The 26,399-nt window shown below is 38.6% G+C and overlaps 1 protein-coding gene across 1 annotated transcript in view; it reads left to right on the forward strand.

The window, feature by feature from the left end:
• MMP20 (matrix metallopeptidase 20) overlaps positions 1-26,399 on the forward strand; it is a 45,696-nt gene that overhangs the window by 16,401 nt on the left and 2,896 nt on the right. Inside the window, exons 6-8 of the mRNA XM_032285766.1 lie at positions 2,082-2,223; positions 13,343-13,479; positions 14,509-14,665. Of these exons, the coding sequence (XP_032141657.1) occupies positions 2,082-2,223; positions 13,343-13,479; positions 14,509-14,665 (436 nt within the window). The remainder of the gene's footprint in view (positions 1-2,081; positions 2,224-13,342; positions 13,480-14,508; positions 14,666-26,399) is intronic.

A 26,399-nucleotide genomic window follows, 5' to 3' on the forward strand; every position in this document is an offset into this window, starting at 1 on the left:
TGGTTAATTTTACATCTTCACTTCAGAGCGTAGTAGTACTGGATAGCCTTAGGAAATATAGTCATTTGTCTGTCTTTTTTTTTCTTTGAGTGCAGGTCAGAATGTACACATTGGGAGAGGATGGATATAGTTTATAGTTCACATATGTGGTGCTTACCCATTTGCAGATAAGTGTGACCTTATCTTTCTAAAAATAGCAATCATGACTAAAATAAGTCCACCACCCAGTCATGTAGCCAACCTGCCATTTACAAAACAGGTTCATGTTTGTCGTCTCACATCAGCCTCACAACAAACCTGTGGGCTGTGAAGTGTTTTCCTCGTTTGATAGCTGAGAAAGCTGAGGTTCAAAGGCAGTAAGTATCCTAAAATATCCTAAGATAACTTACCTCAAGTGTTAACATTTCTTCCAAAAGGTAATAAGGGATTATTAGAAACTCTGGATCCAGTTTTCCTTAAGGGAAAAACAAACCAATTAATCCATCAGGAGGAATCCTGAAACATCCTTAGACCTTGACAATGTTTTTTAATGGATAAAAGGCAAAAAGATCTAGGAAACTGCTTTTCCCTTAAGCCCTGGAGAACTGGTTATTAGGCTTCTGCTTATCAGAGCCTCTCCCCATCTTCTCAGTGCCTAAGACCCAGATCTCCCAGCACCTTCGTGGGGTGCTAGGAATCTGGCCCTAGGGGATCTGGATGGTAGAAAGCCCACAGATGTGCCCACAATTCACAATCAGTCAGATTTCACCTGAGGCACAAAAGACAAATTTCATCCGAAGAAGCCTTCAGCCAGTTCTATCCATTTCCAGGAGGGGGAAAGCACCAGATCTACCCCACCCTTGAGGGACAGGAAAAACGTTGTGAATGTCTCCATGTCACAAACTAAGCTCCAGACCCTTGGTGGCAGCATTCCAATGGGAAGCAATTCCTGTGGGCCACTGAGAAGGGCTGAGCTTGAACGCTTGCCTTTAGAGGTCCTTATGCCCTGGAAAGTCACTGCCTTCAGATGGCCACTGTCACTCAGCCAGGAACCAAAGCACATATTTTGGCAGGTGAATGAAATGTTAAAACATGGGTTTACGTTACAAAGGAGCATACATATTACCCACCTGACTGCTCGCTGCTCCTGACCCTTTTCAATTTCCAGCTTCGATCTTCTCCCATAACCTCACCCTGCCTCTGATCTTCACCTTGCTGCTAACCCTACTCCATCCCTGATCTTAAATCTCATCTGAACCTTATCAGAGGCCTGAACCTTTCCCTTCCCTGTGCCTCATTCCTTCCCTGACTCTCACCTGTGGTTATGACAAGGCTTCACCAAAGAGCAGGGACCTGCCAAAGGTGACAGTCCAAGCTGTTCAGGCTCATTCTTCTGGAGCTGGGGCACGGTCCTCAGAGATGCAGAGCAGGAGCGGAGACTCACTGACAGCTCTCACAAGAATTGGGTCTATGTTTTCCAAGAGGATCCACCAGAAGATAGCTGTAAATAGCAATACATTCAGTGTACTTCAATTCCATAAGAATTCACTCAGTTTTCCCTGGATGCCTAGTAAAAGGCATAGCACAGGGACAGATGCCAAGGAATATATGAAAATCATAGGAAAACACACAAGAAAGTTATCATCTCATTGAGAAAAAAGAACTTAATTACAAAGAAATATTCCATGACAATTTTTAAATTACATTTCTAATTTGGAACAGTTGTAGATATCAAAGAAGTTCTGTAATAAAATAATAGTGACCATTGTTAGAAGACTTACTACGTGTCAAGCACCCTGCTACCTGTTTAACAGGAATTATTTAATTCCCACAACAGCCTTCTGAGGTGGGTACTATTATTAGCCCTCCCTTTTAACATGTGAGGAAGCTGAGGCTTAAATAGTTAAATAATTTGCCTTGAATCACACAGCTCAGCAACCAGGAAAGCCAGGATTCAAACCCAGATCTACCTGCCCTCAACAGCCATGGTCATGATCATATATCCAGCGTGAAAGTGTACAGCCTCCCCTGGGGCTCTAGAACAAAAGTATATGAACTCCAAATTCCCAGTACCATTTTGACCAAGTCATTTTGAATCCTAGGACCTCGGAAACCATTCCTGGGAAAGCCCACTGTGCCCCATGCCCCGCCTCATAAGCCATCCACCCCCGACCTCTGTGACTCCAGCTCATCCTTTGATGCTGTGACAATGCTGGGGAAGGAGCTCCTGCTCTTCAAGGACCGGTAAGCCTGAGACTTGCCACCAATTCTCATTGGGTCTCATCTCCACTTCCAGACAAACATTGTCCCACAGATCCTTGTTGCTGCCGTGTATGAAGATCACACAGAAATGCTGTCCTTTGCAGCAGGAGGGTGGGAGGCAGGGGTCTTTGGAGGAGATATAGAACTGCCAAAACTACTGTTTGTGGCACACCTACCGTGGTCTTGCTACAATGCTATGTGTTTCATATATGGACGGTTTTTCTTCTAATACTTTTCACTGTAGCGATTAGAATCCCCAATGTGCAGATAAAGAAAGCAGCTCAAAGAGAGCAAGTAAGTTTCCCAAGGTGACAGTTAAATGGCTGAGCTAGGACACCAGCCTGAATTGATCTGATGTCTGTTTTGTTTAACACTTTATCCCTAGTGAGAGTGCATAGCAAATGCTCAATAAATATTTGGTGAATGAGGGTTGGCTAGCTGAACAGATGGACAGATAGGAGATTGGATAAAAGGAAGGATAGATGATCAGATGGATAGATAGGTGGGAGGAGAATTCTGAGGCCAGCATTCTTCCTAAACTCCTCCTTTTCAATGCCTCTGGGCCTTCCATCTGTCAGGTAGCACAGAGAAGTCAGATCCCTCTTCTCCCTCAACTCTGGTTTCCTGGGGAGCATGCCTGTTGTCTCCATGATGCTAGTTACTCTACTTCTTTCCATGGAGGCAGAGAAACATAACAATGTTCACCCCATTCCGCCCTTTGCTGGAGACAGAATTCGATCACATCAGAATAGGCAGAGGCATCTCAGGAGCATTCATGTGTGGCATTATTTTTTCTTCTTCTTCACTATTGGAAAAGTGTTTATGGAACCCATTGTGGGTGTCAAGCAGTGCAGTCTTTAGGGATACAAAGATGGATAGATACCTGCCCCCTCACCCTTACATACCTCTAAGATGTATGAGAAGGAGACTTCAAAAGTCCTGCAAGGAGGTGAGACATGAGCTCTAAAAGGCAGGGTCATGAAACAAAACATGAAGCAAGTACCTGAAAAGATCTAGAGAAAGTTCCCCGAGGAGGTAACATTTGAGAAATGTGATGTTTCTTATCTTGTATGCTTTGGGGGATATATTATTGAGCTACTATTATAAGAATACTTTTTGCTCATTCAGAACAGAGAAAGTAACAAAATATTTTTTAAAAAGCAAAATTTATTCAGAATCTCACCACCTGGAGTGTATTAGTCCGCTGGAGCTGCTATAACAAAATACCATAGACCAGGTGGCTTAGACAACAGAAATTTATTCCTCACAGTTTTGGAGGGTAAGAAGTTCAAGATCAAGGTATCCGCAAGGTAAGTTTCACTCTGAGGACTCTTTCCCTGGCTTGTAGGAAGCCACCATCTTGCTGTGAGCTTGCATGATCTCTTCATGTACAGAGAGAAAGGGAGCAAGCTTTCCAGTATCTCTTCTTATAAATGTGCTACTCCCATCATGGAGCCCCACCCTCATGACCTCATGAGTTAGAATTGTTCCCTTCCATCACTAACCCTAATTACCTCCCAAAGGCCCCGTCTCCAAATACCATCCTATTGGGGGTTAAGGCTTTAACATAGGAATTTGGAGGGCACATGACACAGAGCATTCCCATTGTTAACATTGTCGTTGTGTTTCCCTCTAGACTTTTTCTCTGGATGGAGAGCTAGATATTGTACATATGGGAGGGGGTGCAATGGTTTCCACATAAGTAGGATTTTACTAGTGGTGTTGATTTATAAACATTTTTCACTCATAAAATTTTATTTTTTCTGTCAATGAATTTTAATTCTCATCCTTTATATGTTATTCCATTGAATAGATATATCATTACTTATTTAATCAATCCCATACTTTTGAATATGTGGATTGTTTCTAATATTTTAAAATTAGGAACAGCTTGAACTACATCTTTGACAATGGACAGGCATTCACACTTCAAAGGCAAATTAAAGCTGAGCCCGGGAAGCCAAGCTTTCACAGCCGACTCAGTGGGCTTAAATTCCGGCCCTACCACTTACTGATGAGGTGATTCCCCAGTAAGTAATGTGCCAGACACACAGTGTCAATAAATGGCAGTTACTATTTTTAAGAGTGAGAATCAAAAAATATTTACAACGGCAGGGAGAGTTATAAACAACTTGAGATATTTAGAGAACCCAATTAATTCTTTTGTATTATTAATTTTCTGACAGTTTTTTTTATTTTTAAGACACTGACAATTGATGTTCTTTTTATTGAGTATTACTTCAGAAAGTACACCAAATGGAATTGGTAGGCAATGGCCCAGGAGTGATGGGGCAGGAGGAGCTTGGAGCACAGATCTAAGTAACCTTGGCTTCATCTAAGGGATGCCATTGTCAGAGTCCATACCCTCAGACACTGAAATGGCATGTAGCACTCATTCAATGATAAAGCAGTGAGGTGCCAGCCATCATGCAGGATGTAGCTTATTCTTTTGGTAAATATCAGAGGTTGCAGTGGGGGCAAAGGAGGCAGTAAAGTCAAAGATATGATACTATTTCATTCAATTATCATTGTTTTCTTTAAAAAGCAAAAAAAAAAAAAAAACCCTCTGTTTATCAAACTGTGAGCATTTAGCAATTGCTAATGACTATTTAAAGTCGATACATCTTTTGACACAGTCTTGATTATAAACACTGAGGGTGATAACAGACTAGTAAGTGAGGCATAGATGCAAGAGATGTCTAGAAATGAAAAATCAGCAGAGGGACTACAGAAGGAGAGATGGCCTGCTACCACATATCTGCTTAGTCACCACCTCTCATCTTCTTCCATTTCAGGTTCAGTGAGCTATCGGGGTAGGGCAGGTGATTCCAAAGAACTAGAACAAGCTATAAGCAGGATAGGGAGTCAGGAGCGCTCCCTTCCAGCACTGGACTTGCCACTAACTCACTGTGGCACCTGGAGCTTCTCTTCCTTTTCTATAAAGTGAGGGAGTTGTATATTAAAAAGTGTTCAGTACTTACTATGCAAAGCACTATGTTATCACATCCTTATAATCCCCCTGTGAGACATGAAGTATTATTCCTTTTACAAGTCATAAAAAGGATAAGCAACTTGTTCAAGAGTACATAGCTAGTGAGGAGTGGAGCTGGAATTGAAACCCAAACTAGCAAACTTCAGAGCCTGTACTACCCTGCTGTACTGCCTCCTAAGGTGCTGTCCAGAGCTGGAATCCCATGACTCTATAGCTCTGATTCACTACCAGCTGCTGCTAAAAGTCCCAGAATACTTGCTAAGCCTGGACAAAGAACAAAGGATTCTTTCAAGCCACAGTTATAATGGCAACCAGGGAGCCACTGATTATGAAAGAGCTCCCAGTCTGCTCTCTCCCACTCACCAGCCTGGAATTCCCCATCACCAACAATAATCTGTTGATGGGACATTTCAAGCTGTGGGCATAATAACCACATGGTTTGTTTCCAAAGCAAGATGGAATGCAGTACCTTTTAAAGTCACTGTGAGATTGTCAGATATTCTCCATAGCATATAAATGTACATTCCAATGTTCTGTGTGAAGAGAAATAAGCATTAGCTATTATAAGTTGAAAGGCATATATAGAGATAGATATACTTAATGAACATACACTTACTTTTTATAATAGATGACAAAATTATTAAAGCATATCAGATTTGCTCTGTCACTTAGGGAAAATAAGAGAGTGAAATTGTAGCCATAACAAAATTATATTTGGAACTGTATCCATACCAAAATTATATTTGCGTCTGTCATATTATCTTGGGTTTTACCCAATATAATTTTAAGAATAAAATCAAGAATATCACTATCATCTATAAATCTTAGAAGCATAATAGATTTTACAAATGGAGTAAGCATAAAGGTTGATCATGTCCAAATCCTTCACTGTAGAGATAAGAAAAATAGGTCCAGGTCTCTTAGCTCCAGCAGACCCGCCAATGAGACCCAAGTCTTCTGACTTCAATCCAGAGTCTATCCTATCACTAATACAGAAAGCTTTCTGGCTATGAAATGGATCTACCAAGAAAAGCACTGAAATTTAACCTGAATGACCATATGCCCGCTGACGGTTACACATTTGAGTTAGTAGGAAGAGCACTTCCGAGCTATTCCTTTGCTTCCATGCCCTCTGCTTGCAGGTGGGGTAACCAGCCGCAAAGATAAGGATGTTCATAGACTCTCTAGGTTTCCCAAGAATGTCTAATAGGTTTCTTCATATTTGTTTTTTTTTTTCAAAATAGGACTCTCTATGTATATATTTTTAATGTCACTAATTGTCACATTTTAAAAGATGTTATGCATCTGAAATTAAAGGAAAAGAAAAATGTTTTTAAGGGTTATGCAAGTAGGAATTGGAGAGAAGAATGGATGTATTCATAAAAGGCATTCTGAGGACTCACCAGCAGGATTAGAGAAGAACAATGGAAAAGGAAGAGTTAAAGCAGGTAGGAGCCTCATGGCTGAGGGTATAATATACAGTATTGTTCACTTAGAAAAATTAAGAGGATTTGTTGGGCACATGATGTAAAACACAGGGTTAGATGTGTCAGATTTAAAGCAATGACAATTTTCATGGAGTTTCATAGAAATAAGCTAGTGCTCAGGGAAGAGGTCATAGCTGGAGGCTTCGTGGGTTTTGAATCTCCCACGTGAAGGAGATGGTTAAAGATGTGGAGATGAAAAACAGCTCTGAAGAGAGACTGAGGAGAAAGAAAAAAGTCTGAAGATTGAGCCTAGGAAATGGGAGAAAAGGATTCAATAAGAGCCAGAGACATGCAGCACTTTGAAAATCATAACAATATTAATAGCCAATGCTTCGTGGTCATTTGCAATGTGCTATGTGTTGTGCTAAGCATTTATTTTACAGACATTCACTCATTTAATCCGCACTAATATTGTCCTAGGCCAGAATTATAACTTAGTTCTGCTTGACATCAGAGACAAAATCCCTGTGGCGGAATCCCAAATAAATCTGGGAAAAAAGGTGTATTTTTTTTTTTTTAAGTGATCAACAGTGGAAAATATTGCCAAGGTCACCAGGTTGAAGACTGAAAAAAAGGGACTGAGTGGCCAGGATAATTTGGAATGTAGTCACAGCAGAGCAGTAAGGAAGAACACCTAATCATGGGAAGGGGTTAAAGAGCAAATGGGGCTGGGCGCCGTCGCTCACACCTGTAATCCCAGTACTTTGAGAAGCCAAGGCGAGAGGATCACTTGAGGTCAGGAGTTTGAGGCCAGCCTGGGCAACATGGTAAAAACCCATCCCTACCAAAAATGCAAAAACAAAATTAGCCAAGCGTGGTGGCAGGTGCCTGTAATCCCAGCTACTTGGGAGGCTGAGGTGGGAGAATCACTTGAACTCTGGAAGCGGAGGTTGTAGTGAGCCAAGATCATGTCACTGCACTCCAGCCTGGGTGACAGAGTGAGATCCTGTCTCAAAATAAATAAATTAATTAATTAATTAAATTAAATATAAAGAGCAAATGGGGGGAAACAAGAGTTGCTATAGATCATTCATTTGAGAAGCTTTCTAATAACAAAAGCAGTTAAGTAGTCGGCAGTGGCAGCAGGGTCAAGAGAGGATTTCAAAGAGGGAATTGTTCATGTTTGACAACAGTGAAGATAAAGAAATACAGAGTACTATAGGAAGGGTAACAATAACAGTAACCACTATTTCTGGGGAGTAGATTTGAAATTGGGAATTCCCAGGATGCCCTGGGTTTGAGGTAAGCCCACCTCGGAACAGGAGGAAGTCTTCCTCCTTCACATTCTCCCTGTGGCTCTGTCTTTTCTGGCTATAAGGTTGCTTCACTGAAAGCAAACAAATAGCATTGTGTCTACTTAGAGTGATGCTTTGTGATCTATTAAGAATTCAGATAAAGAAGCAGAGGTGAACTAAGATCCCTGACTCATTGTCATTTCTTCTGAACCATCTGATTCTGAGAGAGGGGGCCCCTTTACATGTTTACAGATTATGGTTTATGAATAGAGATTTTCACAGGCTCTTCAGATGGGTACAAACACTCTTAATTTAAGGACACTATGCACAGCTTTGACTATCAATAATCCATACCACTGGCTGCACTCGGGTTTTTAGTTTTATAAGTTATATTATTCTTGGGTTCAGTGAGGTGGATGATGCATGATTGCTTTCTTGGCTTCTGACGCATCCTGAACTAAGCGGCCCTAGTTAATGAATCCCACAGAATGAATGGCTTCTCAGCCAATGACATGACAATTTGAACTTCAAAGTTTCCAGTGAAATAAACTAAGAAAGGAACTTTGCTATATTGATAAACTCTAAGTTTATATTTTGCATATCACCAATTAATAAATTTTATAGAATAAAAACATGTCTTTTCAAAGTATCTACATTATAAAACACTTTCATATACATTATCTCAATTGGTCTTTTGAAGTATTCATGCAGATCTTATTCCCACTCTTATTTGACAGTAGGAAATTGAATCTCAGAAAAATTGAATGACTCACACAAGGTCACACAGCAAGTTATAAAACAAAGTTTCAGGCATTCCTTGTTTCATTCACTGCAGCACATTGCCTGATCTCAGGGGAGTGAGCAGTAACTAAACAGAGCATCAGAAAGATAGAGGCCGGCATGGTGGTTCCTACCTGTAATCCCAACACTTTGGGAAGCCAAGGCAGGCAGATCACTTGAAGTCAGGCATTCGAGACCAGCCTGGCCAACATGGTGAAACCTGTCTTTATTGAAAAAATACAAAAATTAGCTGGGCAGGCGTGGTGGCACGTACCTATAGTCCCAGCTGCTCAGAAGGCTGAGGCAGGAGGATCGTTTGAACCCTGGGATTAGAGGTTGCAGTGAGCCAAGATTGTGCCACTGCACTCCAGCCTAGGCACCAGAGCAAGACTCTGTCTCAAAAAAAAAAAAAAAAAGGAAGAAAGACACCTCTTCTCACAAGTAGGAAAGAGGATGACAGAGAAGAGCAGAATCTAGGAGAATGTGAAACTAAAGAGAATGAAAAATGGGCCACTCATTCAGCTGGTGCTGAATTGCCTTGATTGTCCAGCAAGTAAAGGGTGAAGGCATCTCCTGAGAGTGAAAGACTGATGGGATCAGCTTAGGTAGGTGGGGAATGAAGATGGTTGAGTATAACAAAAGAAGACCCTTAAGGCTTGACAACATGCATCAAGTCCCTGGATGCGCCAGGCACCAGGGCTAAGCCCAAGGATAAAAAGATGAATAAAACATGATGCTGGCGGAGGAGTTTAAGGGACTAGCAAAGAGCTGCAGGAGCCCAGATGGTTACCAGGCACTGAATTTCAAATTTGATGAGTTAGTTACTTTTCTTTGGTAAAAGTGAATGAAATGTTCAAAGAATATGAAACTTGTGAATCAATTAAGTTCTGCTTATCTCTCTGGCACCCGTTCATTTAGTCAGCAAATATGTATTGAACCTCGACTATGTGCCAGCACCGCATTAAATAGTGGGTATGTGAAGATAAATAGTGCAGCTAAATATCTAATCAGCAGATCTAAAAAATCAATAAACTCCATTGTTTTGCCTTCCTTATCAAAGATATTATGGACTATTGATATAATCTGTTTATTTTCATTCCTACACATCCTGCAGCTGTTCTTTTCTAACAGGCTTATAGATTTATTTTTGTTTATATTTTAAATCCATTCACAGATGTATAAGGAAGTTACTTGCTATTATTGTTTCTGTGAGTTTTACTTCACTTATTACTGCAATCTATAGCTCTAAGGATGCAAATTCTTTGAATATGTTACTGTTTTATTGCCCATAATGCATCATTTTTTCATTAGTTTACTGACATTTTTCATGACTAAAGATTCTTTATGAAATTCATAATAATTTATGTAAGTGATGGATAGCATTTATTCCTATCCTATGTGTACACTATATACATTATAATATGTCATAGTGGTGTTTAAAGCAGGGTTTCTTAACATTGACACCACTGTTATTTCTAGCCAGGTAAGTCTTTGTTATGTTGAGCTGTCCTTTGCATTCAGATGTTTAGTGGCATCCCTGGCTCTACCCATTAGACTTCATTAGCATTGCCCATCCCCAGCTGTGACAACCAAAATTGTCACCAGATATTGCCAAATGTCCCCCAAGATGCAAAATCACATTTGATTTAGAATGACTACTTCAATTTAGTCCTCACAATGTCCTACATCTAAGTTTTTTCAGTAAGAAATCTAAGAGTCTACCACTTGTGAAAAGTTTCAAAAGTATGGTTTTCCTTTGCCTGAGTTCTTACCACTATACTTTACTACCTCTCACATTGAGTAATTCAGGACATCACTGTCCCACAACTTCAAATAAAAAGTAGGACTTAGCTTTGCCTAGAGTTGCTTGTTGATTTTTAAGTGAGAAATGAAAGAAAATGCATCTAGCTTTACAGTGATCAAAGAGAAAGCAGCTGGAACCCAACTACACCTCATCAGAGACATAATTCAGACAGATCCCAGTTTGAGGAGGGCATATCTGCTCCTCTACCTTCCCACTTTCCCCACATGGTCTCATCATTATATTATCCTAAAATGCACACTTTGTGTCTTAGTACAGTGACTTATACAGAGACAACATTTCAGAGCTACGTATATTGAACTGCATTAATTGGAATACACTTGCTATTCAGGTTTCATCCCAGGTTCCCAATTAACCCAAGAAGTAGTTGCTGAATTTCGGATACCCAAAGCTATGTTCATTGTGAGGTGGTGGAGAGAAAAGAGAAAAGGGAATCAGTCCCTCTGGCTTTCAGAAAAGCCCAGGTCTGATTGGACAACGGGACAAAGTACAAACAAAGAAAAACCAGAGATCATAAGACTGAGCATGAGCAAGTAGGTGAGATTGGGCATGTGACTTTCATCAAGGCAACTGGAGCCTGAGCTGGGTCCTCTCTGCCCCTCATCACCCGGTGAGCTTGGAGCTCAGAAGCCTTTCTGGACCTCAGTTTTTCATCAGTTAATACATATGTTTTAGATAAGGCTGTGAGGTTTTGGGTCTGTATATTGTCTATGGTGGGTGCCCAATTAGTGGGTAATTAAGGCCTAAGCAAATAATACCATTTCAAACAAACAGTATCTATCTATACAGCACCTTACAGTTTATAATACACTTTCATATTCATTATCTCATTTGATCCTTATAATGATCTCAGGATATTGACCAGGAAATTATTTTTCCTATTTAAGATGATTAAACTGAGGCTTGTAGAGGCTGGTCAGCAGTGGAGTTAAACCCTAGCCCACATCTTCTGAAACACAATGTGCTTTTCAGAAGCACACCATGCTGCCTCTTATGAAACATGAGGAAATATTTGTCTTTTCTTAATATCTCCCTTTTTTGGATTTTATCATCAGCTTAAGTTGCCTCAATGGGAAGATCATTGGGGATACCTTTATTAAGCCCCCTAAATGCAATGGGATATCCTTCTTCTGTGTTCTCAGGGCATCCTAAACTTAACTCTTCATAGCGCCAATCACTCTGATAATTACTAATCAGTCTCTACTACTAGACTGTAAACATATTGAGGGCAGGGCCAACATCTTCTTCAGTATTTCATCCTTTATGTCCACCACAGTGCCTGATGATAGGTGCTCCATAAATATTCATTAGATTAACTGAATAGGAAAACTCAACGTAAGATTTGTAGAATTCCTAAATTTGCCACTAGGAAAGTTCAATGTCAAAACTTTATTACAGTTTCCCAGTCCCCAAATAATCCTATGCATTAATTCTGGGCTCCTAAGAAGCCAAGTTAATCATTCATGTTTTATAAAAATGATTTTCATCTTCAAACTATAAAATGGAGTACATTTACATTGTCAGTTTTAATCCAGTACCCTCATGGGTATACTGCCACAATTTTATGACTATAACATTGGGTAACTGGATAGATGAATCACTAAACCTTAAATTAATATGTGTGTACTAGATTTTCTGTTAACCAGCCATCAGACTCACAGATGCAAACACTTCCAGCAGACAATTATGTAGGTGACACCATAATTTATGATTATTAATGTTTTCACTATTTTTACAGGGTCTAATCAGCATGGCTCAACCACAGACTTTTGGTTCCTTTACATACTATTCATAATGTCCACCTTCTGGATCACAGTTACTTTTGTAAGATTTTAACTTTTAAAAGATCAGAATAGGAAAGAGAAATTTGTATCAAGTGATATTTGGAATGAGGATACGAATACCTTAAACTTTGCTATATTCTTTCATATTTTGTATATCCTTAAATAAAGGAGAGGGGATCACAGAAATGCTAAGACAAACAAAAGGGAGTAGAAATTGTTTACCAAGGTCCAAAAAGTTGTGTTTTTCTTAAAAATAAGGCAAGGGTGGGCCAGACACAGTGGTTCATGCCTGTAATCCCAGCACTTTGGGAGGCCAAGATAGGTGGGTCACTTGAGGTCAGGAGTTCAAGACCAGCCTGGCCACCGTGGTGAAGGAAAACCTTGTCTCTATTAAAAATACAAAAATTAAGGCCGGGCGTGGTGGCTCAAGCCTGTAATCCCAGCACTTTGGGAGGCCGAGGCGGGTGGATCATGAGGTCAAGAGATCGAGACCATCCTGGTCAACATGGTGAAACCCCGTCTCTACTAAAAATACAAAAAATTAGCTGGGCATGGTGGTGCGTGCCTGTAATCCCAGCTACTCAGGAGGCTGAGGCAGGAGAATTGCCTGAACCCAGGAGGCGGAGGTTGCGGTGAGCCGAGATCGTGCCATTGCACTCCAGCCTGGGTAACAAGAGCGAAACTCTGTCTCAAAAAAAAAAAAAAAAAATTAGCCAGGCATGGTGGCGCACAGCTGTAGCCCCAGCTAGTCGAGAGGCTGAGGCAGGAGAATCACTTGAACTGGGAAGGCAGAGGTTACAGTGAGTGAAGACCATGCCACTGCACTCCAGCCTGGGCCACACAGCAAGACTCCATCTCAAAGAAATGAAAAAGAAAAAAAAAAAGGCAAGGAAAGGGCAAAGGGCATTTAGCAAGTAGCCTCTGAGTACATTTCAGCCCAAGTGTTATTTTATATCTAAATCAATCGTTGATCTTGATTTTTTTTTTTTAATGTCCCATAGGATTTTCTGGAGACGGCAGGTTCACTTGCGGGCAGGAATTCGGCCCAGCACTATTACCAGCTCCTTCCCCCAGCTCATGTCCAATGTGGATGCAGCTTATGAAGTGGCTGAGAGGGGCACTGCTTACTTCTTCAAAGGTACCCTACAGATCCCTCAATGAGAGAAATGGCAGGGCTGCAGTGCCCCATCCATTTGACATATCTAGCCCTGCCAGCATTTGTCCAGCCATCATGGAACACATTTCAGTTGCTCTTTGTCCTCAGTTTGTGTATGAAATTCCACCCTACATTTGTTATACCCTACACTGTGTAACAGTGAAAGTGATGGCAGTGACCATTAACCAGAACCAAGCCTGTTAGCCTAGTAAGGCACTGTGTTAGGTGGTAGTGCCCAAGGAGCTAGAAACCTGGTCTCTGCCTCACAGGGCCTCTGCTCAGAGTGACAGTGTATACTCTAGTGAGACCCTTTAATAAATAAAAGCCAACATGGAACTCAGTGTCAGGTAAACAATACCCTTACTTCTATGCCGTGGTCAGAAGCAGCCAGGACAGGAGGATGCCTTTGAGCTCAGGAGGTGGACACACATACCAATCTCTGGCTCTAACCCTTTACTATTTGAGTGACTTTGGGAAGCTATCTAACTGCTCTGAGCTCCACTGTTTCCTCTGTAAAGTGATTATAGCAATATAAACCTTGAAGATGCGTTGTGACAATGGTAAGCCAATGGAAGTTATCCAGTAAGTGATAACTATCAGTTTTAGCTTATATTTTCTTGATGCTGAGGGATAAGGGTAGAAAGCAAGTGCCAATTTAAGTAAAAATCATAGCATTTTCATGTCACATGCCCATTCTCTCTCATAGATCTATGAAGGTGAAATGAGATTAGAAATGAAGGATATCTTGAAAGATGTAATATGTTAAATGTAAAACACAATTCTATAAATGTTAATGCTTTCTTAAGGCATAACTAGGGACTTCTGCCTCCAGGGAAGTTTGAAGTCTTTTATTGAACTGCATAGTTAGAAGTTTATACCTCCTGTTGGGTTATAGCCATGGCAAATATCCCATAAACTAACCCCATTTATGATCCTTCATAGAAATCTTTACGAGAGAAGTGTATCGCCAAGAAGTGCAGAGTTTTCATAAACTTAAATTTCTGTTTGCAGGTCCCCACTACTGGATAACGAGAGGATTCCAAATGCAAGGTCCTCCTCGCACTATTTATGACTTTGGATTTCCAAGGCACGTGCTGCGAATAGATGCTGCTGTCTACCTCAGGGAGCCACAGAAGACCCTTTTCTTTGTGGGAGATGAATACTATAGGTATGGCTTTTTTCCTTTTGACTGTCTATATGTATTCAATGAAACGGATTAAAAAAAAAAAAAAAAAAAAACCTTCCATGAAAGAATGCAAGGCAAGTTTGCAATAACCCGTTGACTTTTTTCAGCCACTGGGGTGCCACTTACAGATGGTTGACTGTCTTCAAGATATGGAACCATCCAAATGATGAGTGAAACCTTCATTCAATAATCCCATTGTTTGGTATCTAGAATATGGCACATCTTGATCTTTCAATGCACTCATTAACTGGACCCCTAGTGGCTTAAAAGAGTAGATGCAGCATCACCAAATCCCTAACGACCCACTGAGAATGCCTGACTTTGCCGTTATGTGAGCATCAAATGCATTCCACAATACTTCATGATTTGGGGCAAAATGTAGATGGTCCTGATCATGGGGCTCTTTGAAGGATATTTCTGCTGGAAGGAAAAGGTCTTTTGCTTAGTCCTTTTATCCAGCTGAGAATATGAAGATTCTTCTTATCCAAAGGAAACCATATAATTTCTATCCCTGTCCTCAGGGGCTTCATATGAGCAAATCTGAATCAGATGTGATCTGTCATCCAATCAATGCACATAGCATCACATCTCATCTCAGCTACTGAGTTTCTAATCTTAATTGACTCATGTTGAGGAACAAGTGAAGCTCCTTCAAAGATCACCTCTGCTTCTGCATACCTTCCCTCTGTTCCAGTTTTCTCCTTTTACCTGTTTACCTAAATATCTGAAGAGAAAAGCAAAAGCAGATTCTAAGCAGGTGACAATGCTAGACAGCTTAGGCTCATGATAGGGTCTTGAAGGAAGCAGAAGAGCACCTAACTTTGTTCCAAGAACTTTCATTTTATTTCATATCACCTATTTTAAATAACCATTTTCATAGCATAAAAGAAATTTAAAAAGAATTTATATGTCATCTTATTCCATCTGACTCATATTTTCTTCCCCAACTTGGAACTGAGAAAGTAATACAAGTGACACACATATATATTTCATAAGAAAGCAAATTTCTTTTATAAAGAAAGAACTGCAAATAAATATGGACTCTGCTGACTCTTCTGGGTCACTAAGAGCCCTGGAAGCATTGCTCAGTGTCATGTGGTGTCATGAGCTGTCACTTCCAGACCAGTGTTTAAACCATGAGGCCAGGTATTTTTATCTCAGACCTTTCAAAAGCATGATGCTAGGAATTCACTTATTGAGGCCCTAATATCTGCAGGACAGAATATGATTCTCTAAAGTCTCTCTTTAAGATAAGGTGGCTGTAGTCACAGAGCTGACATACAGGAAGACAGGTATTGAGAAATCCAATTCCCCTGGTGAATTTTCAGAGAATAAAATCAAGAGAAGCATGCATCAGCATGTGTGTTGGAGTATGAGGGCATTTATGTTATGATTATTCAGTTCACGTTTTAAAAGGTGTTCACAGTGTGATTCTCATAGGCGGAATTATCCACTCTCCCATTGTCTCTCTTGCTCATATTTCACCTGGTCTTTCTAATCTATCACCCACAAGCACCTGCAGTAAAGTATATATCTTCAGTCAGGCTGGACTGAAGCTTAACAGCTAAGACAACATATGTGGGTAGAGATTCAAAATTCTCTGTAAGTTTTAGGGTGGGAAGGTCAAGGGTCTCTGATTTTAGTGATGCTCATTCCCCCCAGAGAAAATCTTCCTGTACATTTCCAACTGGTCCTCTGTGAGTATCTACTAAAAAGAAGTTTTTCATAATCTAAATTTAAACAGATTCATTAAAAAGTTGGTTTAGGGCATTAACTAAAATGTTAACAAGCTCATTTTGCTGGTTAAGAAAGGAAACCATGGTAGGCACTTATAACCTTCCCAAGTTACCAAGGGCGTTAAGTGATATAAAGCATGCAGATACAGACACCTAGCAGTGTCTGCACAAATAAGGTGCTCAAAAAGAGTTATTCTTCAGCAACGGTAGGAACTTATATAGTAACTAACAAATAATTTCTTAACAAGTTGTGATGCTTAAGAAATTGCTTAAACTCTGAGCAGTGATTCAGACAAAATTGCTTATTTCTCTGAGCGGTGATTCAGACAAAAATCTGGTCAAAGGGAATTTCCTGTTTAAATACCAAAGGCCCCAAACACTGGACTTGAAATTACTGTTTTTGGCAAAACATAGATAATCCCTTCAGCAATGGGAAGCTTCTACTTTACATATTCCAACACACACACTGGTGTATGCACCAAGGAGTAAGACAACCCCAACCTACAGCTCGAAAGTTCAGAGAAAGCTATTGTACTGGCCGTATTCAGAAACACCCCTGAATTCTCCACAGTATGCTTTGCAGGGCCTCCTGTGTGTGACATCTTTTTGTCATGTGAAGCCCTATATTGATTAGAAATTTAATTTAGCCACTAGTATCAGAGACCCCAAAATAATTGTGGCTTAAACACATGAGGGTTTGTTTTTCTCATATATGTAAAAAGTCTGACGGTTTAGAGCTAGTACGGCAGGTTGGTGATTACTGGGGACCCACATTCCTTTTAACATTTTGCTCTGCTATTCTTAACACATACTTCCATTCTCATGGTTGCCTCATGACTCGAGGTGGCCAAGGGAGCTTTAGCCATTATGTCCCTGCTTTAGAAGGATGGAATTGAGAAGAAAGAACAAAGGACATAAATGAAGTTTTGTAGGTAAGCACATGGCCACATTCAAAAGTATGGAAGGTCCCAAGCCTCAAGTTATAGAAAAAGAATTTCACTACATTGACATCCACTGAAAGTGTGTTAGGTCTTATTTCTCTTAGACATTTCTCAGGTTCTTCCTTGTTCCTCATGCTATTTCAATCTGTGACATGAATAATGTGCCAAGGGAAGAAAAGCCTCTGGAAATTCTCCATGAACTCCCAGAGTTTGGACCCAGTTTAGTAAATAAAATGCCATGAGAAAATAACCGAAGGACTTCTTCACAGAGGATTGAAGGTTGGCTTGGGGCCCGGTTGGATTAGGCTCTAAAAGGGAGAATTCATGTGTCTGTGTAGTAGTTACTTACAGAGGAGCAGCACACAGGGGACCACAATGTCAAATCCAAATAGGAGGCTCTACCGTGTTGATGTCGTTACATGCTACGTCAGCAAATGACATATGGGTTAAACTTTGCCAACTAGAGTCACTTCCCCTTACTTTTATTTCTTCCTTTTCTCTTTATATCAGGCCCTAATGGTTTCATAATTTTTCCATTTTTTACATTATTTCCCCTACCTATGGCTAACTTCTTCTTTTAGATGTTCTTCCTTTCCTACCAGTAGCAGAGCAGTGGCTACATCAAGGGATATCTGGGGCAGAGGGGTGCCACCACCTCTATAATTCTTCAAGACAGTCAGTGATTTCTGATTTTATGCAAAGTGGCTTGCAAATCTACATGTCCTGCCCTTTTTCAATCACATTGCCCCTCCACTCCAAATTACTCTTTCTCTACAGTCAGACCCAGGGCATCATTGCTGCAAAGTAGAATATGTCTTCCACATTCTCTTCTTCCTGAATGCCTCAGAAATACTAGAAATAGATGTTTTTATTTGATGATTTTATAGTCACCATAAAGAAATAAATAATAAGTAATAAAAGCAAGTAAGATAAAATAGAATTCAAAATCTTGTTTTCTAATGTTTTAAATTTAAAAAAAATTATTACTAAACTACCACATTCAACCTACATTTATTAAGCATATTATGTGTCAGCTTGTGTGCTAGTGACATTCAAGAGAAGGTGTGGAGTTTGCTGGTTAAGAATGGGCAGAAGTAAAAGAGTCCTAGTGTTACTCTCAACTCTACCAGCAATTATCTGGCAATTTGAATCACCTTTCTGTCTCAGTTTCATCATCTGCAAAATGGGAGTAGAAATAGTATACACTTAATAGAATTATGGTTTCGAATGAGAAAAATGTGAAATGCTAGTCACATAATAAGCATTCAGTTCATGTTAGGTGTGGTTAATGCCCTCAACAGGTTTTACAGTGGAGAGTAAATACATAGGTAAATAACTAACAGAAATCCAAGTGGCAAGTGTGCCCTGATACAAGACTTCATGGAGTTCAGTGGGCCAAAATAAAGAGGAAATGGCCAACTTAGCAAAATTATCAGGAAAGAATTCTTAGAGGAAGTGATGGCTAAGCTCCATTTTGAGAGTTGTGTAGGAGTTTCCCAGACAGAGGGTAAGGTGGGGGTGGCTGGCTTCCAGGCAGAGAAAGCAGTTGAAGCAAAAGCACTGATGCATGAAAAAGCATGTAAGCATGGGGAAAACCTCAAGCAGCTCCGTATGACTAGAACATAGACTAAAATGAGAAAGGTAGCCCAAGGAAACCAGGGTACAGATCATGTCGGGTCATCGCCTTTCTAGGGGGATAAGTGTTTATTCTTCAGAGAAGAGGGACATGTTAAATATCTTCAATAAGGGAGCAACTCAATAAATAAGATTTATGGTATAAAAATAACACTCTGCCAGCAATGTGACTGAATTGGAGGGAAACATTTTTAGGCCAAAAGGCAATGGAAAGCATACTGAAAGTTCTCAAACTAAAAACTCAACCAAGATTCCTATATCCACAAGAGTTATCTTTCAAAAATGAAGGGGAAATAAAGACATTCCCAGAGAAACAAAAACTGAGAGAATTTATTGCTTGCAGATTGCCTGACAAGAGATACTAAAGAAAGGTCTTTAGCTGAAAGTAAGTGAGCCTAGACAGCAATTCAAGCCCCTTCAAAAAGCCAGAGAGCACCAGTAAGTGTAATTATGTAAAAGACAGTATAAATGCATATTTCCTCTTCTTCTTTCTCTTAATTTGAAAATGTAAAATCAATTATATTAAACAATGTACATATAATTGTATAATTATATTGTTAAGGCCCAAACATGTGGCAATATATTTGTCAATAACAACATAAAGGAAGCAGGTGGGAGCAAAACTGTATTTGTCGAAAAAAATGACACCAGGTGGTAACTAAAATTCACAGGAACAAAAAAACAGAACCAGAAATGGTAAATAAGAAAGTTAATATAACAAAAGTTACAAATATATACATCCTCTTTTTTATTCTCTCAGCTTCTTTAGAAGACATTGAATTATATAAAATGATAATTGTAACAATTACTTTGGGGCTTCAGATGTATATAGATATATGTATAACAATAATAACACAAAAGGAAGGGGAAAGAAATAGAGTTATATAGGAGTAATGTTTCTATATCTCACTGGAATTAATTTAGTATAAGTCTTAAGCAGATTTTTGTAAGTTAAGATGTATAAGGCAAGCCCTACATCAACCACTAAGGAAATCACTTAGGAAAATATAGTTAAACAATTATAAAAGAAATTAAAATGTTATATTAGAATAATTTTACTAATGCAAAAGAAAACAGTGAGGGACGAATAGAGGAACCAAAAAGACATGAGTTATATAGAAAACACAAAGTAAAAAGGCAAGCATAAATCCAACTTTATCAATGACATTAAATGTGAATAGCTTAAACACTCTAATCAAATGGCAGACTGCCAGATTAGATTGTTTAAAAAAAAAAAAAGACCCAACTATATGCTGTCTACAGGAGATACATTTAGGTTCAAAGATACAAATAGATTGAAAATAAAAGAATGAAAAAATATATCATGCAAATGGCAACCATAAGAAAGCTTGAATGGCTGTACTATTATCAGGCAAAACAGACTTTGAAATAAAAAATATTACTAGCAAGAAGAAGGACATTTTATAATGACAAAAAGTCAATATGCCATAAAGACATAATCATAAACATGTGAATCTAACACGGGGCCACAAAAATGTATGAAGTGGTAATTGATAGAAATGAAGGGAGAACTCAATAAAGAAACAATAATAGTTAAAGATTTCAAATACCCCACTTTCAATAATGGATAGGACAATGAGACCAACAAGGATTAAAAGACATGAACAATACTATAAAACAACTAGACCTAACAGATACCTATAGAATGCTATACTCAAAATAAGCAGAAGACTCATTCTTTACAAGTGAACACGGAACATTCCACATAATAGATTACATGTTAGGTCACCACACAAATCTCAACAAAACTAAAACAACTTAAGTCATACAAGTATCTCTTCCGATCACAACAGAATAAAGCTAGAAATCAATACCAGAAAGAAAACTAGAAAACTTACAAGTATGTGGAAATTAAACAACACACCATTAAACAACCAATAAGTCAAAGAAGAAATCACAAGGGAAATTAGAAAGTAAGTAGAAATAAATGAAAAGTTAAATACAACATACCAGAACTTATGGAATGCAGTAAAAGCAGTGGTCAGAGGAAAATTTGTAGCTATAAATGTCTATATTTAAAAAGGAGAAAAATCTCATTTCAATAACTTAACCTTCCACTTTCAGACAATAGAAAATCAACAACATATGAAATCTAAAGCAAGAAGAAAGAAGGAAATACAAACATTACAATGGAAATAAATAAAATAGGCAATAAATAAGCAATTTGAGAAAATCAACAAAACTAAAGGTTGGTTCTTCAAGAACATAAATAAAAGTGACAAACTTTTTACTAGATTGACCAAACAAAAAAGAAAAAATTTAAATTATTTAAATCAGAAATAAGAGGAGACATTACTACCCACCTTCCAGAAATAAAAAGGGTCTAATGGACTACTATGAAAAATTGTATACCAATAAATTAGATAAATGAAATAAATTCCTAAGAAGCCACAATCTAGTAAAAATGAGTCAATAAGAAATACACAGTCTGAATATACCAACAGTAAGGAAAGAGATTAAAGTAGTAATCAAAAACTATCCACAAAGAAAAGCCCAGGCCCAGAAGGGTTCAATGGTAAATTCTACCAATACATTTAAAGAAGAATTAATGTCAATTTTTTACAAACTACTCCAAATCTTAGAAGAGAATAGAATTAATACCAATTTTTCGCAAACTTTTCCAAAACATATAAGAAAACACTACCTAACTCACTGATGTCAGCATTATCCTTATATCAAAATCAAACAGAAACATCACAAGAAAATAAAATTTCAGACCAATATCTATTGTGAATATGGCTACAAAAATCCTCCAAAAACACTAACAAACTAAATCCAGCAACATATAAAAAGAATTATACACCAAGACCAAGTGGGATTTTTTCCCAGGAATTCAAGGTTGGTTTAACATTCAAAAATCAATTAATGAAATGTACCATAGCAATAGAATAAAAACAAAAACCATATGATTATCTCATTCAACAACCTAGGATTAATTTAAAAAAAAAAAACCTTCTCAACTCAATAAAGAGCATCTATGAAAACCCACAGCCGATCGCATTGTCAGTGGTGAAAGACTAGATGCATTCGTCCTAACATCAAAAACAAGACAAAAAATCCTCATACACTGGTAGTAGAAATGCAAATTAGTATATCCACTTTGGAAAACAGTCTCCTACTCCTCAAAAAGTTGAACATAGAATTTTCATTTGACCCAGAATTCCACTTTCTCTTGGGGATATGCCCAAGAGAAGTAAAAACATAAGTCCACATAATAGCTGTATACAAATATTCATAGCAGCATTATGCATAATAGATGAATGGTGGAAACAAACCAAATTTCCATCAAATGTTGAATGGATATATAAAATGTGATAAATTCATACAATGGAATATTATTTGGCCATAAAAATGAACTGCTGGTACATAGTACAAGATGAATGAATCTTGAGAGCAATATACCAAATGAAAGATGTCAGTCATGAAAATCTGCATATTATATGACTCCATTTATATAAAGTGCTCATAACAAGCAAGTTTAAACAGACAAAAAGTAGATAGTGATTGTCTAGGTCTGGTTGAGATGGAGAGATGGGGGTGTGGGATATGGGGACTTAGAGTGAAAAGGCATAAGGTTTTTCTGGGGCTGGGTGATGGCAACATTCTAAAACTGATTGTGTTGATGGTGGTACAATTCTGTGAATACAGCCATGCATCACTTGCTTAACAATGGGGCTATGTTCTGAGGAATGTGTCATTATGTGATTTGGTCAGTCAGCAAACATTATAAAGTGTACTTACACAAACCTAGATGGTATTGCTTACTACCCACTTAAGTTATATAGTATACCCCATTGCTCCTATAGCTCCTACAAACCTATACTGCATGATGCTGTACTGAATACTGTAGGCAATTGTAATACAATGGCATTTGTGTATCTAAACACAGAAATGGGACAGTAAAAATACAGTGTTATAATCTTATGGAACCACTATCATATACATGGTCTGTCATTTCCTGAAATGTCAATATATGGCACATGACTGGGCACTAAAAAACCACTGAATTGTTTATATAAGAGAGAGAACTATTGCAAGATTTTTGCCAGAGATGATAAGTTTAGGGGTTGGGGTAGTTTTGATTGTTTTTCAAGCAGTAGAAAGCATAGGTTCGGGTGACTGACTAGTTGGGGATCATTTCTTTAATAGATGAGTTTCCAATTTTGGCATTTACCAAGACAATAAACTTAAGAAATGAAGCAGAATTAGGGGAACAAGAAGCAGTTTCATTTTGTACATATGGAGTTTGACATTCTAGTGAGAACTGAGAAGAAAAATATAAAGAAGAGAGTTGGACATACAGGTCTTTAACTCAAGAGCACTCAGGCTAGAAAGATAAGTTTGGAATTCATCATGTAATCAGGTGGTGATTGAGGTCATGTGAGGATATGAGACTGCCAGGAAGATGGGGTTCAATGGCAGCACATGATGTTTGTTATAGAAAACACAGAATACATGAAAGTAAAAGAAATTCTTCCAATTGGCAACATTTGCTACATCTTTTGATACTCATTTAATATTTTTCTTCTATTTTTTTCCCTTCAGTTTTCCCCATTTTTAAGTAGTTATGTATTTTTTGTCCTGACATTCTTCTACTTAATATTATAAAATATATATTTGTCTATGTTGTTACAAATTCTTTGTCCCAGAATCTCCTCACAGTCATTTTCCTCATGGGGTCCTACTTCTTGACTCTCTGGGATTGTACATGGCAGCTTCCGCCTCTCTTGCCTTCTCTTTGTTCCTGATCACTCTCCCATCTGCCCTTCTCTAGTATAGATCACAAAGGCCACTTCATTCATGAAAGTCACGTGATTTCTGGCTGAAAGTTGATCATTAACTTCAAAATGGAATTTCAGATTTCTATTTCATTGTCCCTCCTTACCCACACTGGAAAGGTCACTTTGAGGAAACTTCCTGAAACCATCTCAGAAAGACTTTATCAGTAAATTCTCCTTTTTGCCATCTTTTTTTGCATTCTCTTTAAGCATCTTTTAGCAGACTCAGCTCCCCATTTAGTGCTTCCAAGAGGGTAGAATGCACTCAGGTATGCCATTGCCATACAACTGGAATTTGCACAGTCAAAACACCAAAAATGCCTTCTAAGCTCTAAGCATACAGGTTAGGTTAAACAAAAATGCAGGCATTTTATCAAAACAGTCCCTGAGCCCATAGAATACAAATGAAATGTGGAGAGTAAGATAACAAACCTGAAAAATTACATCAGATATCTGTTGTAGGAAATGATTTATTTAATATATATTAAATGTGGCTACCTTGAATCAACATTAAATGATGAAACAAAGGCCCATAAAGGAAATAAACATAATTACAGATCATTATTTCTAGTTTGGTATTTAGGTTTCACAAACAAGGCCTCAGTGATGAGAGGATATATGCAATGATTTTAGGAGATACTCAAGATATAGTTGATTCTCAATAAAAATTGTATTTCTTTCCTTAATATTGAAATTCAGCTTCTATTTATTGATGGCTGGCTCACTGTGCCAGGAATCATGCTCAGTGTTTTCTCATACTTTCTCATTGTCCCATCTACCTTTTCAACAATCTTGAGAAGTAGGTATTTCATTGAACATTGTGTCTCTGAGAGGTTACATGATTCACTCAAGATCACACAGCTACAGTGGTCCATCTGAAGCTATATTTCATGTCCTCCGAATCCAAATCCAATGGGCCTTCCCATCCACCGCATATGTTCATTCTTCAATTCTCTTCACCATTTATTTATTGTTAGTCAAAACGCCTGTGATCTTCATCCTATTGCATAATCTCCTTTTCTGTTCTTCTCTCAGCAAAATCCTCACCACACCAGCAGAACTTCTTCATCTTAATCCTCTCTCTGACTTGGTTCTCTGGACTACCTCCAACATTTTTTACCCCTCCTTTTTCACCTCTTCTCAACTTTGCCTACTACTGCAAACATTATCTTATAAAGTAAGTTTAAAGATTAAAGATTAAACTCCTTAATGACTTAGGATCCCAGATCAAACCACAAAGTTCACTCAACCTTACACTGACAAGTCAGAGTTAATGGTTCTTGGTGCCAAAATAAATGACAAAGTCTGCTGGTTTGAGCCTGCTCTTGGTGCTACATGTGCCAGGTATGTGTGTGTGTGTTGTGTGTGTGTGTGTGTGTGTGTGTGTGTGTGTAAATTGTCTCTTTTCCTCATGACCACTGTTTTCCAGATAAGAAAAACCAGGGCTCGGAGTTCAAAGTACGTTCTCCTGATCACAGAATTAGCAGGTAACAGAGTTAGAAATTCAAACCCAGTACCAACAGACTGTATGTGTTGAGCTCTTTGCACTATAACAGAAATTCGTAAATATCTGTTCACACACAAAGGGCTAGATCATCACAAAGTTCTTGCCAGTTCATGGCTAAATAAAAACAGCACAATATTATAAACCAGGGAGCTACAGTCTGTGTCACCATAAAAACAGATTATTGTCAAGAACCATTCTGAGTTTATGTCCTTTCTGCCTTTTTGGTGTTAACATTTCTTTCTCCTTGTGAAATGATAATGAAAACAGGTGGTAGTAGTTCTTTTGATGGTTAAATGGTAATGTTCTTAGTAAAATGAAAAGTAGGTAACCTTGTGTTAGTTATGCAGGCCCCTGTCTGCATGTCTATGCATAAAGTCCACATGACATATTAATGGTTACAGTTAATATGGATAAAATGCTGGGAGAGTTAGCTTCCCCCCCAGGCCCAAACATTCTGTAAAGCAGCTCAGTCCTGCACTTAGTTTTAGCCTGAATAATCTTTTTCAATGTTTGCCTCTGGCTCAGTATCACTAGAGAGTTGTCCCTGGCCTATGTAGTCACAGCCACATGAAGCACATTTCAGGAGACGGTGGGTGTGACCTGCTGCCACGGGAAATTTCTCAGCAGCCCAGGTACTGGGAGAAATTATCTGAGCTTTTGGTGGGAAAGGAGTGGGGTATCCACCTGGGAATGTCCCCATTTGGAGCTCTGTGCTAATGAAGAAGGGACTTTCTCACACTTTAAATGAAGTCTTAGTCTCATACATATCACGCTGACTCACACAGTCACAGTCTTTTTTTACAATGGGTAATTTAGATCACAAAGAGATGTATTAATCAATCTTCAGAGTTATCTTTGAATGCTGGCTGCTGGCCCAGAAAAAGAAAGCAGGTCTACTATTCAGTCAGTCATATAAGCTTTCCAAGAAACAAAAACAATGGAATTCAAGTAAACTGGTTTAAAAGGCAGAAGTTCAATTATTACATATTCCTTGGATCTGATTTACTTATTGTTCACACATTTATTCATTCAATGTGCATTATTTGTTCAGCCCTTTCTTCATGGATACATAGCACTAAGTTCATGAATAAAAGCCCC

This window comes from Sapajus apella, unplaced genomic scaffold, assembly GCF_009761245.1.
Source record: "Sapajus apella isolate SASKATOON/1434 unplaced genomic scaffold, GSC_monkey_1.0 scaffold16, whole genome shotgun sequence".
NCBI lineage: Eukaryota > Metazoa > Chordata > Mammalia > Primates > Cebidae > Sapajus > Sapajus apella.